At 44.7% G+C, this 15,220-nt stretch overlaps 1 protein-coding gene across 1 annotated transcript in view; it reads left to right on the top strand.

Annotated features, from left to right (window-relative positions):
• Wwc1 (WW and C2 domain containing 1) overlaps nucleotides 1-15,220 on the top strand; it is a 153,875-nt gene that overhangs the window by 74,544 nt on the left and 64,111 nt on the right. Inside the window, exon 3 of the mRNA XM_057775790.1 lies at nucleotides 8,032-8,235. Coding sequence (XP_057631773.1) covers nucleotides 8,032-8,235 — 204 coding nt within the window. The remainder of the gene's footprint in view (nucleotides 1-8,031; nucleotides 8,236-15,220) is intronic.

Here is a 15,220-nt window from a genome sequence, read left to right as displayed (position 1 = left end):
AATGTAGACTTAGAGATGTCAGTGTGGTTATAGATAGATAATGTATGCTCATGTGAAAACAACAGTTCAGAAGGGTTTTTAATAGAATCTGAAACTTCTACCGTGATCCAGCACCATCCAGCTCCCCGATTTTAGAGGCAATATTGCTAACGATTTCTTCTGTGTCATTTCAAATATTTCCAATCGTGTGTTTGCATATGTGTCTGTATGCACATTTTTTTCATATGTGTATGTTCATGGATGGCTGCCTTCCCATTAAAAAATAAATGCACATTGTCATATTCAAGCATCTGAAGCCCTACTGAGCCTCTAGCAATGTAGACGCACACATGTCCATAGTAGATTAGCCCACTCTCGTTTCCTGTGACCACAGTGTTCTGATCCAAGATGAATATACCTACTGTCGCTCTCTCCTTCTGGGACCGTGATAGAGGAACTGTTTGGGAAAAAGCATGTTGTCTATCAGGTGGAGAAAGACAAGAGATGCACACAGCACAGTGGCGTGTGCACTCTCTTAGCCAAGACAATTTCTGTCCTCTGAAATAGTGTGCAGAGGGACAGGGCTTTCCTCTTAGTATGTCTTTAGAACCGTAAGATCCTCTTATCCTTTCAGACCAGAGAAAGATGACAGGGATTGGGATATGCCTGGCAACCTCTGGAGGCTGAGAACAGGGCACCAACTCCTAACTGCCCCTGCGTTTTGGTTTATGCATTCTGTTCCATGTGCTGTGGCAGATGCTCAATAGGTCGTGTCCTACTCAGTGCCCCCGGGACCCTGAGGGGTATTACAGTGACTATCTTCATCTCATGGAGATGTAGAGATAGCAATTGGAGGCTCAGTACTCAGAGATGAAACAGGACCAAAGGTGAGCATAGATGGTGCACACCTCTAATCCCACCAGTAGGGAGGTTGAGCAAGAAGATGGTGGATTTGAGGCCAATTGGACTACACAGTGGTTTTTTTCCAGGACAGCCTTGGACTCATCTCAAGCAAGGGGGAAAGGAGTAAACACGGTTGAGCTGGGATTTGAACTGACACTGAAGGATGGAGTCGTACGCCTATCCATCCACTTCCTCTTCTAAATGCTCTTTGCCTGTTACTGCTATGTCTTCTGGGGGAAGCTACTGTGTCTAATTCTATCTAGTTCCAAGCCTTTGCCCACCAAGGTACGCAGTAGGTGTGCACTTAACCCTTGCTAAGTAGAGAAGGGTGTGTTTGTGCTTGAATGCATGAGTAGCTGGATGAATGAGCAGCCTGTTGTTGGCAACAATGCGTAGGAGAGTATCGGAGAGACAGCTAATGGCATTAATGGCATTGTTGGGGATAGCAAAGGTTTTTATTAGCACTCGTGATTGCGCACTGGATAATGAGAAGTAAATATGCCTAATTGAGTGTGTATGGGGAATGAGGTTAATGCTTGGAGGGCCGTATCAGATGCTGGGTTAAACGGCGATGTGCTGGAGCCCTAATCAGTCCTTTCCTGTCTCTAATTGCTGAGAGCGTCCCCCTCATTAAAATGTCATGGCAGGAGTGGGATCTTTAAGGTGCTTCTTCTGGGAGCTGCTGGAAGAACAGAAGGGAGGAGGGACTAACAGGCTGTGGCAGACTTAATTCTCCAGGGGATGAAGACAGAAGTTGTGTGTGGGGTATATGTGTGTACACACACACAAAGGGGCAATAAAAGGGTACTAAGCAGGAAGAATGTTATTTGGGCATTCAACCAGCTGACAGACTACGGGTTTCCCTATGGTTTGGAAGTAGTCTTGTTGAATGGAAGATACCCTATCTGTAGAGGGCAAAATCGAGACAAATATGAGGGTGGCAGGTGACTATGGAGGCTTAACCATTCAGAGCCGTGGAGTGGGAGCAAATTTGCTTGTATATGTCATTCTTGGGCAAAGTTCTTCTCCAATTCTGTCTTAGTTTGCTTTCTGTTATTGTAACAAATACCACTACTGAAACCAACTTGCAGGGCAGAGAGTATTTCAGCTTATAGCCTACAAGTCCCTCATGAAGTGAAACCAGAAAAGGAACTCAAGGCAGGACCTGAGGCAGAGGCCATGAAGGAATACTATTTACTGGCTTGTTTCCCATGGCTCGTTCCGAGAATTGCTTATACAACCTAGGACCACCTGCCCAGGGATGGTACCACTCACAGTGACTTGGACCCTTACACATCAACCCACGATAGACTTTCCCATAGGTTAATCCATGGAAGCAGTTCCTCAAGTGAAGTTCCTTCTTCCCAGATGACTACAGTCTGTGTCAAGTTGTCACAAACCAAACCAGCACAGAGTCGTGAGACTGACATAATGCTACATGCCTGTAAGCCCAGACAAGGGAAGCTGGAACAGGAGGGTCTCGGGGCTGAAGCCAGCCAGCAACACATACAAAGACCCTGTCTCCAACAAGCAAAAGACAACAGTAAAGAATTATAGACTCCATATAGCTGACTCCATATAGTTTGCTCATCATTCACAATCTAGCTTACATTCCTTCAGAAACATTTATCGACTGCCTGTTCTGGGAGCTAAGGAAACCCGAGAGTGCAAACTGACTGAGCTCTTTGTCCTTACAAAAATTTCATGCAGGCAAGAGAGACAGAAAATAAACATTTCATTGGTAGATGATGTTATATGTGAGAAAATGTTCTGTCCCATGGGGGGGAGAGCAGACTCTGGGAACTGAAGCATGCTGGGACAGATCTCAGGGAGTGAGGGAAGGACAGTGATGATGACCGTCATAAAACCAGTCTTCAGAGAAGGCTATCTTGTGGGCAATATAAGATTTGAGGGATGGGAAGGAACTGTTTCAGAGGGCACAGAGAACAAAAGCTATGAGGCCTGATTACATTCAGTCCATTTGTTCGGGGTGGGGAGGGGGTGACAAAGCACTGGGAATGCCCAGAGCACAAAGAATGAGGAAGGAAGGAGCATGGGGAGCAGCGGGAGGCAGGTGTGACTGAAAAGCTGACCCTTGGGGTGGGAGCCATCAGAGCTGTCAACATGGGACCTGCTTGAGGTGACTTATGTCATCAACGGCCAGTCTGACTGCTCTAAGAAAACAGACCTTCCTGAAGTAAGCATCAAAGTGGATAGCCCCGTGGAAGTGCTTGGAACAAGTCAGAGCTCCAGACCAGGGCAGAGATCATAGGAAGTAGTCAGAACTTCCTGATTGCTTACACACAGAGAAGGAAAGAAAAAGGTCGGAAGGACCCTCCTCGGACCTGAACCAGGAAGGGATACAGTTGCCATCCACTGACTGCAGGGACGGCAAGATGGAGTCAATTTAGAAAGGAAGGAAAGGCTTTATTTGGAAATATCGAACCTCGGGTACCTTCACACGCCTAGAGTAGGTGGCTCAGCAGTTCAGTGTAGCAACCTGCTCTCTAGCAGAGGATGGGTGCTGGTTAGGTGTTATGGGCCATCTAGAAATGATTTCGGGCACATGAAAATCATAAATGTTATGAATCATAAATGTTATGTTGTATAAGGGACTTGGACATCAGTAGATTTTGCATTTATGGGTCATTTGAGGAGCATTTCTTATGGATATCAAGACAAACTATATGACATTATGAAATTGAAAGATGGACACAGGGACTGAAGGATTGCTCAGTGGTTGTGTTCTGGCTGCTCTTCTAGAGAACACACATTCAATTCCCAGCATCCCCATGGCAGCTCACAATCAGATCACTCCAATTGCAGGGCATCTGGCACCCTCTTCTGGTCTCCTTGAGCATTGCACACATGTAGTGCACAGACATACATGCAGGCAAAAATACATTAAATAGAAGTATTTTTTAAAAGATTAAAAACTCTTTGGGAACTTTGGGTGTATATTATTAGGTTGATAAGTATGCTCAAAGGTCTATATCAATCTATTTTTCCACCAGACATTAGGTCCTCTTTTCTTCATCCTTCTGCACTATAAGGCTATTTTCATTTCTTTTTCTTTTCCTTTTTCTGAAATTATAATTTAATTATATCACTTTCCCCTTTTCTTTCCTACCTTCAAGCCCTCCTATGTGCCCTCCCCATTCTCCTTCAATTTCATGGCCTCTTTTTGACTAATTGTTAATTTGTGTGCGTGTGTTTCCATGTATACACACACCTAAATATAACCTGTTCAGCCCATATCCTGTTACTTGTATGTTTTCAAGGTTGTCCATTTGGTACTGGACATCCAGTTAGTGTGCTCTGGAGAAGACCACCCCTTCCACACCCGGCATTCCTCGTTGTCTATGGTTCTTTGTATAGGGTTGAGGCCCTTCTCTTCTTCCTATTTACACATTCATTGGTACCCAGTTTTGTACAGCGCATGTCTGGCCAGTCACGTTGGCGAGACTTTATGGATGTGGCTTCTCATACTAGGAGACACGATCTCATAGTAAACTACTTCCTGACCCTCTGCCTCTTACAGTCTTTCCACCCCCGCTTCCCCAATGTTCCCTGAGCCTTAGGTGCAGGGGTGTTTTGTAGATTCATTGGGATTGGGCTCCACAACTCTATATTTTGATTGGTGGGTGTTGTGCAATGTTTTACTCTTTTACTCTTTTCGGGGGGAGGGGGGGCTCACCACCCAGCTCTTAAATAAATCACACTTGGAGGCTTATTCTTAGTTTTGAATGCCCAGTCTTAGCTTGGCTTGTTTCTTGTCAGCTTTAGTATCTTGAATTATCCCAACTACCTTTTGCCTCTGGGCTTTTATCTCTCTCTATTTCTGTATACCTTTCTTTACTTTGGCTTACTGTGTAGCTGGGTGGGTGGCCCCTGACGTCCTTCTCTCCTTGTTTCTCCTTCTATTTATCCTCTCTGCCTGCCAGCCCCACCCCCCCCATTCTTGTTCCTGCCTTGCTATTGGCTCCTTTTTAGACCATCACGTGTTTTAGACAGGCAAAAAATCACAGCTTTACAGAGTTTAAATAAACCCAGCATAAACAAAAGCAACACATCTTAAAATAATATTTCTCAACAACTGTGGTCTTCTGTAGTGGTTTCTTCTGTAGTGTTGCAAAGAGAAATTTCCTCGATGAGGAGTGATGACTACACTTTTCTTCAAGTATAAGAACAAACACTTATACATTGTTGTGAAGGATTGTGCTGGTTTGGTGAATTCGTGATTGTAGATTCTCCTCCGGTAACCATGATTTCGTTAGCATGAAGTAGTTGGCTGTGGTTTCCCTCGTGTTGATTGGGTCTTAAAGCCATTAGAGAGCTGTTGGTTACCACAGGTGTGTGCCACTACTACACCCTCAGGGTTATCATGCTGTGCTGGCCATTGATGTGCTTCATAGGCATTGTAGCTGGATAGGACTCTTGGTCGCCTCCCTCCTGGAAGCATTCATGTGCCTTCTGGTACCATTAAAGCTAGTCCTCAGGGAGAGCACATTTAGGTCAATCCAGCTCAGGCATCTCATCTTTTTTTTAAATTCATTTTTCATAGGTTCGATGTGGGATGTCCTTCTGTATCTGTGTTGCTTTTATTGGCTAATGAATAAAGCTGTTTTGGCCAATGGTTTAGCAGAGTAAAGCCAGGAAAACTAAACTGAATGCAGGGAGAAAGAAGGCAGAGTCAGGCAGATGCCATGTAGCTGCCAAAGGAGAAAGACACCGGGATCTTACCAGTAGGCCATAGCCTCATGGTGATACACAGATTAATAAAAATGGGCTAATTTAAGATGTAAGAGCTAACTATGAATACGCCTAAGGTATTGGCTAAATAGTGTTGTGATTAATATAGTTTCTGTGTGATTATTCAGGTCTGGACACCCAGGAATGAAAGCAGAGTCTGTTGCTTTCAAAGGTTTAGACTATTACTTGACTGGTTTTAATTTGTCGTTCTTTGCATCATGACTGTTACATATTCCCCACATGTTCAACTATTTTAGTGCTCTTTATGTTATTACACAATAAGGAAATACTATGTTGTTAACATTGCGGATGTGTTTGTTGTGTGTGGAAAGCGGGTGTGTGGTGTGTGTATAAGAAGCAGGAGAGAATGAGTGTGGCAGCGTGCACCTTAGGTCCAACCACTCTGGAGGCAGAGGTGGGAGAATCTCTGCATTCTAGGCTAGCCTGATTTGCAAAGTGAGTTCAAGGTCAGTGGTGGTCACGTACTGCAAATCTGCCTACAATTAAAAGTGGGGAGATGAGGCGAGAAGAGGCTATGCAAAGTTCCTGAGTGCAGTAGTTGTATACCCTTGCATGGAGAATGTGTTTATAGATAGAGATCTGGAACATGGCATGGTGGGAGTGAGGGGTCCTCAAGATGACTGCCATAATCATCTGAAAGATTGTTGAGGTGGCTACTTCCCTGTGGGGAGATGTGTGTGGAGGAGAGGACAGGGGTTGATGTTTTCAGTTGCACACACTGTAGCATGCTTAACTGTCCAACTGTGTCATAACTTCATACATGTTATCAACATGTCTAACTTCAGTGACAACAAGAAATGAGAAAATTAGCCAGCCACGATGATCTGCAGAGCCTGCCCCAGGAGGACAGCATTGTGAGACACAACCCGGGCAGCAGGAGGCCTGGGGTATGGGAAAGCCACTGCACAGAGTGACCAGTTCAGAACCAGCAACGTTTAACATGATTCCCTCAAGGAATCTTCTGAGTCCCTGGTGCCACCAAGAGTAAACCTCAAGAAGTGCTGGTACAATTGCTTTCCATAAGGACATGTGGTAGGGGAGAGCACTCTTTACCTCTATCCTTACTTCACCCGATACAGGAAAGCAAATTCTAAATGGGCCACAGCCCTAAACCCAAAAGCTAAAATTAGAAAACACCTAAAAGAAAACACAGGCAAAAATCTGAGCCTGGCATGATAGCAGATGTCTGGTCTCAGTACTAGATACTCTTCTTGATCTTAGCTAAAATAAGAGTTTCACACTAGAGAGACTAGACAGGGAATCACTTGAGACCAGGAACTCAAGACCAATTGTAGAGTTGGGGAGAAAGGGAGGAAAAATGAAGTGGGAGAAAATCTGAAAGATTTTGAAACATACACACCAGACAAAGGGGGAAAATACTTGGCACAGCACCCACGTTCAGAATGTATCAAGGACTCTTACCCAAGAAGCCCAACAACAGCTAGAGAGATGGCTGAGCCACTAAGAGCATGTTCTCTGCTCTTGCAGAGAATCTAAACTCATTATGAACCAAGTGACTCATGATTACTTATAACTCCAGCTTCAGGGGATCTTATACCTCTGATCTGTGCAGATTTTCACACTAATGTGCATGGACCCACGCATAGATATACACACATATGTGTCACTAAAAATAAATCTTTAAAACCCAGCAGAAGAGAATATGGATTTAAATGCATATTATTTTCAGGCAAAAAACTTCCTGTGTGACCTTGAAGCAGTTGTTTAATCTTTCTGCGTTTTAATTCTATATTATGCACAATGGAAGTAGGATCAGAGTCTACTGTGTAAAGTTAATGCAACGCTGAAGAATTGAGTATGTATAAAGTACCTGAGCAGCTATTGGCTCAGAATAAACATTTAATATTTGCCTGCTCTTTATCGTGTTTTTGTGTAATCTATTTCCCCCTGAATTTTAAATATTATTTTCATGATAAATTACTATAAGAGGAACTATTGGTCATGGGTATTAATATTTTAAGGCTCCTTCTAATTTATATTATTGTACGATTGTATTCTATGTTGCAAACAGTACAGGGTGCCTATTCATATCCTTGAAAACTGATTAGTTCTTTCCTTTTATACTGAGTCATAGCAGAGGACCTTGAACCTCTATTATGTCCATAACCAATTCCTTCTTTTGGTTGTTAACAGGCAGAACTTGATGTTCAATTAAAACCTGATCTTGATTTATTTTTTGGTTGTGTGACTAATCCAGGTGGAACTGCATTTCCATGCAGTAAGTTTAACCCATTTACATTTATTAGGAGTTCTGCACATCGTGCTTTTGATTTCTAGTGGTGGAGCCTGTAGTCCACCAACCGAGCCAGTAAGTACCTGCAGAGTGCTGACATACTGCCTTGGGTTCTGTTTCAGAAACCACTCAGATCGAGGATCCGAGGGTGCAATGGCGGCGGGAGCAAGAGCACATGCTGAAGGATTACCTGGTGGTGGCCCAGGAGGCTCTCAGTGCACAAAAGGAGATCTACCAGGTGAAGCAGCAGCGCCTGGAGCTGGCACAGCAGGAGTATCAGCAGTTACATGCCGTCTGGGAGCATAAGCTGGGCTCCCAGGTCAGCTGTGAGTACCTCCCACTGCTGGGGCTGTTGTCTGCTGAGTGCTACAGTAACTTCAGTGCCTAAATCTGTCCTCTCTCCCCTCCATTCCTTGTACAAACCACCATACTCTCTGTTGTTCTTCCTGTTACTTTTTTCTTCCTTTTGTTCTCTACATATGTGCCCATGCGTGCATTGTGTGCCCATGTGTGCACTGATGCTTGTGCCCATGCGTAGGTGGTGGAGGCCAGAGGAGGATGCTGGGTCTCTCACTAGAGTTAGGCTGGTGGCCAGAAAGCCCCAGAGATCTTCCTGTCTTCCTCCCCTGCACGCCTTCCCCACATTGTTGTAGCTACACACAGCCGTCCCTGGCTTTTTACATGAGTGCTGAGGACCCGAACTCAGGTCCTCATGATTGCACAGCAAGTATTCTTACACCTTGTTTCATTCCAGTTCATTTATAATCCTTTTGGAATGTTGACCAGATTCCCTATCTCTTCGTTTAAAGCTGATTCATGGCTATGGGGAGCAGGAAGTTGTTTAACAGGAATAAATTTTTCTTGGGGGGAAAAAAAGTCCTAGAAAAGGCTGATAATGATGGGCAATAACGCCTTCAGGACAGCAAGAATTTACTTAATGCTGTGAACAGTATGCTTTGAAATAATTATAATCGTAATCTTAGGTTGCGTGTATGTGGCTTTGTGTTTCTCTTGTTGCTATTTTAAAGTTTCTGTTTTCTTCTTTAAACTTTGTTTTTGTGTATGTGAGTGTTTAGCTCACATGTATGTATGTGTCTCACATGTATGCCTGGTGCCTGTGGAGGTCAAAAGAGGGCATCGAATACCCAGGAACTGGAGTTACAGATAGTTGTGATCCACCAAATGGGTACCGAGAGTAAACCTGGGTTCTCTGAAAGAGCAGCAAGTGCTCTTAACTACTAAGCTGTCTCTCTAGGCCCTGTATTTTGGTTTTGGAACAGGGTCTCATGTAAGCCAGGCTGGCCTGGAACTCGCTATATTATAAACCAGGCTGCCCTTCAACTCACAGAGCTCTGCCACTGCCCCCTGGCAGTAAAGGCGTACACCACTACGCTTGGCATGTGTACGGTTTAAAATTACATTTTCTATTGTGTGTGTGTATGTATGTAAGCACACACATGCTATGATTTGTGTGGGGAAGTCAGAGGACAATTTATAAAACATGGCTCTCTCTTTCTACCATGCGATTCTAAAGGATCGAAATCAGGCTATCAGGCTTGGTGGCAGGCATCTTCACCTACTGAACAATCTTGCTAGTGGCCTTCACAATTATGAGACAGAGTGAGTGGCCTCTGTAGCAGAGAGTGGCCTCTAACTGACTCCATAGCCGAGACTTGCCTTGAACTCTTCAGCCTCCTGCTTCTACCTCCCAAGAATATAGGGATTATGGGTGTGTGCCACCACCACCGGCTGTGTGCGCCATTTCTATGCCTGCTCAATATGGTGCTAAGGATAGGACTAGGGCTTCGTGCGTACTGAGAAATCATTCTACCAGGTGAGCTATCTCCAGTCCTGTGTTATACCTATCTTACTACAGCCTTGAAATGAGTCAGCAACCTTCAAGAGCTTCCTATCAGTCTCTGTGAGGTCTTCAGAGCTCTGTGTGACGAGTCCCTGCAGGCCACCCTTGCCTCATCTTGTGTCTCTCTCACCCCTTCTCCAGCTCTCCCCTCTATTTCCTACCACAAGACCTTTGTAATCACACTTCCTGGGATGCGAGACAAACACCTTGTCTTTCAAGCCTTATCTCTTGGGCCGTTGCCATCAAAGGTCTGCTCTGCAGCTCTGTCAGAAGCCCCTTCTCCAGCTTTGGCCCCAGCCTCTGCTCTGTAGATGTTTGTCACTGCACATTTCACACCACATCTGGTTACCCTATAGCTTAGTGGTATCTATAGATTCATATAGGCAGGGCTCCTTCCTTTCTTGTTTACCCTGGTGTCACAGGAGCAAACCAAGCTGCTGTTGTTGAGGGATAAAGTCCAAGCTAGTCTTGAACTGGAGTCCTCCTGCTTCTACCTCCTAATTCCTGGAATTATAGACCTATGATATCACATCTGGTATGCAACTCCTTTATATTTAACCAAATCTTCCCTCTGTTTATTAAATGTTCCTACAATCTGTATATGGTATTTCCAACAATCCCCATGGCACTTCTGTTCAACGCAACTGTTAATAGCCACCTTAACAGATAAGGAAACCAAGTTTCAGGGTCAATAATGTATGTGCCTACGGTCTTACAGCTGTTGAGAGACAACTGTAACATGCAAACCCATCTGTCATCTCTGCCACTCTTGAGTATAGGCTAGACAGTGGGAATAAGCATATGACCATGGTGTCTGGGCATCTGTGGCTTGGTTGTGATGCCCTTGATTTTGAGGTTCATTCATCTAGAAAGCTGGAGTTAGCCCTGCTGGACCACCTAGTGTCCCAGTCCTGTTGCCTTAGCCACTCAGGAGCTCCCCCAGGATCTCTACCATCTATGGACCCAATGATGGGCTAGAATCTTTTAAAGGAACTTCTAGCCCTGAGTCTGATTTAGTTCGTCAGTGGGAGCCAGTGTAGTACCATAGACTAGATGACTTCCTCCACCGTGTTCTCCCACAGTTGTGGAGGCCGGGCATCAGAGATGACGTGCTGGCACAGGGTGTGAGCGCTCTTGACTTACACACGGCAGAGAGAGGCTGGTGTCTTGTCTCTGGTGTCCCTAATCCCAGCCCAACAGCCCAGTTCTCAGCACCTCACTTAAGTCTGCTTACCTTCCAAAGGCCCTGCCTCCAGACCCCCATCATTTCGTAGGTTAGAGTTTTATATAGGAATTTGGGGGTTTGGTACTATCATTGCCACAGTCCTGAAATGGAGATACTATTGCTGCTAGTGAAACTCAGGCTGGAAAAGGTGAAGTAGATGTTTTTCCTCTCTCTGAAGCTCCATAGTTTGAAAGATGGCAAATATACTTTTCTCTTTGGGAGGGGGGTAGGTAGAATGCTTATATGGTACCAGAATAATAACCCACAAATCATTTGGTAATTTTAGACTGTCAAATGATCCCTTTTATTGGAGATCTTTGAGGCCTTTCTGTATGAGATGGAATTAACATTACCAGTAAATAGCCAGTTTGCCTCAAAAGCCCTATGAGGTAGGTGCTTCATAGAGGTTCCTGCACAATAATATTTCATCCAAATCTCGTTGATCATGAACACAGCCAGATAGGCCCATAATGGAGACTAGTCTGCAAGGTAATTGGTCCAGATTTTAAAAGGCCAAAGAAGCTGCTTGGACTGGGCAAGAAGGCATGGAAAAAACTATGGTGTCAAGTGGACTGTCAATAGCTGTTGATGACATTGGGGTGTGTGTGTGTGTGTGTGTGTGTGTGTGTGTGTGTTTGTTTCAACTTTTGCTAGTGTTTCTAAACATCATTTATTGAATTCTTTTTTTGTTGTCTTTTAGAGGAGTGGGAGTGGGGCTGAGGGGTGCTGGGGATCAAACCTTGGTCCATGTGTACGCTAGACATATTCTGCATCCCTAGCAATGATGAGGAGTTCCTGTAAACCAAGGACACTCATAAGCAGGCAGAAGGAGTGAGGAAGTATTAGGAGGATCTAGTCACAGATGGCGGAGCATGCCCAGGACCCTAGCTACTCCAAAGGCTAAGCTAGGGATCGCAAGTTTGAGGCTGGTCTGGGCCTCAAATAATGATTTCTTTCTTTCTTTCTTTCTTTCTTTCTTTCTTTCTTTCTTTCTTTCTTTCTTTCTTTTCTTTTCTTTTCTTTTCTTCTCTCTCTCTCTCTCTCTCTCTCTCTCTCTCTCTTTCTTTCTTCCTAAGAACTAATTTTTATTTATTTATTTATATTTTAAGTATTTGTGCTCTGCATGTACACCTGCAGGCCAGAAGAGGGCCTCAGATCCTATTCTAGAAGGTTGTGAGCCACCATGTGGGTACTGGGAATTGAACTCAGGACCTCTGGTAGAGAAGCCAGTGCTCTTATCCACTGAGCCATATCTCCAGCCCCAGAACTAATTTTTGTAGGAGGAGTAGGGATACATAGAACTCATTGAAAGAGTGCTTGTCTAACGTGTGAGTCCTGAGTTCCATCCCCAATACCACAAAATAGAGAAAACCCTAGGTGATACAGGTAAAGGACGTGTCAGTATCAGTCGACTCAATCTTGAATTTGTGGATAGAAGCTTGATAAAATTAAAGGTCATATGGGAAAAAAAGTCAAATGCAGTAAGACTAAAGGGTCTCATGAGAAAAACTGCGTGGTGATGGCAGCCATGGGAAGCTGTTCTCAGAAGGCCTGGGTGCATGCCTGTTACCACAACACTGACCACAGGAGACCAGACTCAGATTCTTACGTCTCACTGTGGAGAAGTTAACAGTGCATTTTTCTGATGATCCACATCAAGACCTTTAGCCGCAGGGCCATTGACATTCGGAGAAGCACTGAGGATGCCCTGCATACGGAAGGATGTCCCACATCCTTCTGGTCTCCGTCCATCTGGTACCAACAGTATCCCTTCCCTGCAAGCTATAACAAAAAAAACAAAAAACAAAAAAACTGTTTCCAGGCATTTCAGGGTGCCATAGAAGGCAAAATTGGCTCCAGTCAAAAGCCACTGGTCTAGGGAAAGCACCTAGCAGAATTTCATTAGAAACATGTTAATGGGTAAGTAAATATCCTCGTTGACATAGAACTCCATAGTTAAAATGAGACTTCATTTGAAGTCCCAAGCTAGTTTGAGAAGATTCACTTATTTATGTACATGTGAAGTATGGATATCCATGTGCCGCTGTGCACCCTGAGGGCCAAAGAACAGCTCAACAGACTTGACAGCAAGTGTCTTTATCTGCCAGGCCATCTTATCTGCCCAGATAGCTAGCATTTTTTTTAAAAGTCAATTAATTTGTGTGTATGTGTCCATGAAAGTCTATGCATGTGCGTGAACAGGGGAAGGAGTATGCCTGTGTGCAGAGGCCAGAAGAGGGCTTTAGATACCTTAGAGCTGGAGTTACACCCCACAGTTGTGGGCTGGTTAGCTTATTTTTTTTTTAAGATTTATTTATTTATTATGTATACAGTGTTCTGCCTGCATGCCAGAAGATGGCAAGAGATCTCATTATAGTTTGTTCTGAGCCACCATGTAGGTGCTGGGAATTGAACTCAGAACCTTTGGGAGAGCCATCTCTCCAGCCCCGAGCTTATTTTTTAAAATAATTTATTGATTTTTATTTTTATGTGCATTGGTATACATGTATGTCTGTGTGAGGGTATCAGATCTTAAAGATACAGGCAGTTATGAGCTGCCATGTGGATGCTGGGAATTGAACTTGGGTCCTCTAGGAGAGCAGCCAATTCTCTTAACTGCTGAGTCATCTCTCCAGCCCAAGGGATGTCTAGCCTATTATATGCACACCTATTATATGAGATGTGGCATGAACACTGGTAGTTAAAATACTGTCTACGTTACTTTCAAGCATGGTGTGATGGCACATGTCTTCAGTCCTAGCACATAGGCAGAGGCAGGTGCATCTCTGTGGGTTTAAGGCCAGCCTGGTCCACATAGTGAATTCCAGGTCAGCCTGGGTTACATAGTGAGACTCTAACTCAAAATAAGTAAATAAATGAAGTTACTTTGAGTTCATATCAAACATGAATAAATTTCCTATTTTTTGCCTTGAGCCCTATCCCCAAGATACCTCATTATGTATATGCAAGCTTTTCAAAATTCAAAAATCCCGAAACCTGAAACTGAGCCAGCACCACACATTTCAAATAGGGATGCTCTGTCTGTAAATACTCGGCAAAGGACGGGAAATAAGCGGTGCAGCTCTTCAGCCCATTAATGTAGCTTCCACCCAATCCCCATGAGCTGCACCAGCCTCAGGCCACCTCCGTGGGGTCAGGTAGGCAACTAGAATTGAGATTCAGAATCCCAGTTAAAGGGGGTGTGGCCAAGGCCTCCTCTTGATCTTCTTTTTGGTGGGAGGAGCCAAGTATGCTTTCCAAGTCAACTTTTCTTGGGTGACAGAGTGGCGAGACCACATGCCTGTCCTCTAGCTCAGATGGCCTGCTGGGGCTTGTGAGGATTTCATCATTTGGCCTTGACTGTTGTGAGTGCCGGTCACAGGTGGGGCTGTACCCTGGGGTAGACTTTAACGTCAACTCCCTGGTATAGTCTCTCATCCCATGGGAAGGAGAGAGAAACCAACATTTAATGTGCTCCTACTGTATGCCTAGAGAGCAGTAAGTTAGCCCCTCTATAGCAGTTACTTCCCTCCCACTTCCTCACACCCTCCTATAAGACAATGTTGTTACTGTTCTGCAGGCAAGGAATCCAAGTCCCCAGGATGGCAAGAGGCCTCCTCCCGAATCACAGCCCTGAAAAAATAGCAGGTGCCTTGATACCCAGGCAGCTCTGATCTCAAAACCTTTATTCCCTTCATTGACTCCAAGTTGACAAGTCACATGTCCAAGTTCCTGGCCTATATCCGCTTCCTCCCCATTTGAAACAGGTGAAGACTCGGAAGATCTGGGTGCTTTGGAGCCTTGCTATGCTCCATCCCCTCTCCAGACTTTGATGCCCAACTGAAAAATAAAATCATTGGCACCCTGTGGTTTAAAAAAGAATACCAGCAGGAGGGCTGAGAGGCCTCAGCATGTAAAAGTACCTGCTGCTGTGCTTTAACAGTCTGAGTGTGCTGGGTAGTTTTATGTCAACCTGATATCAGCAGAGTCAGCTGAGAGGAGGGAGCCTCACTTGAGAAAATGCCTCCTTAAGATCGGGCTGCAGGCAAGCCTGTAGGGCATTTCCCTAATGAGTGATTAGTGCCACCCTGGGTGGTGGTCCCAGGTTCTGCAAGAAAGAAGGCTGAGCAAGCCATGAGGACCAAGGCAGTAAGGATCCTTCCTCCGTGGCCTCTGCATTAGCCCTTGTGCTCCAGTCCTGACTTTGCTGGATGCCTTCTAAGTT

Source organism: Chionomys nivalis, chromosome 7, assembly GCF_950005125.1.
Source record: "Chionomys nivalis chromosome 7, mChiNiv1.1, whole genome shotgun sequence".
Lineage (NCBI taxonomy): Eukaryota > Metazoa > Chordata > Mammalia > Rodentia > Cricetidae > Chionomys > Chionomys nivalis.
The sequence above is the reverse complement of the archived record's forward strand: the minus strand, read 5'-3'. Positions and strand labels throughout refer to the sequence as shown.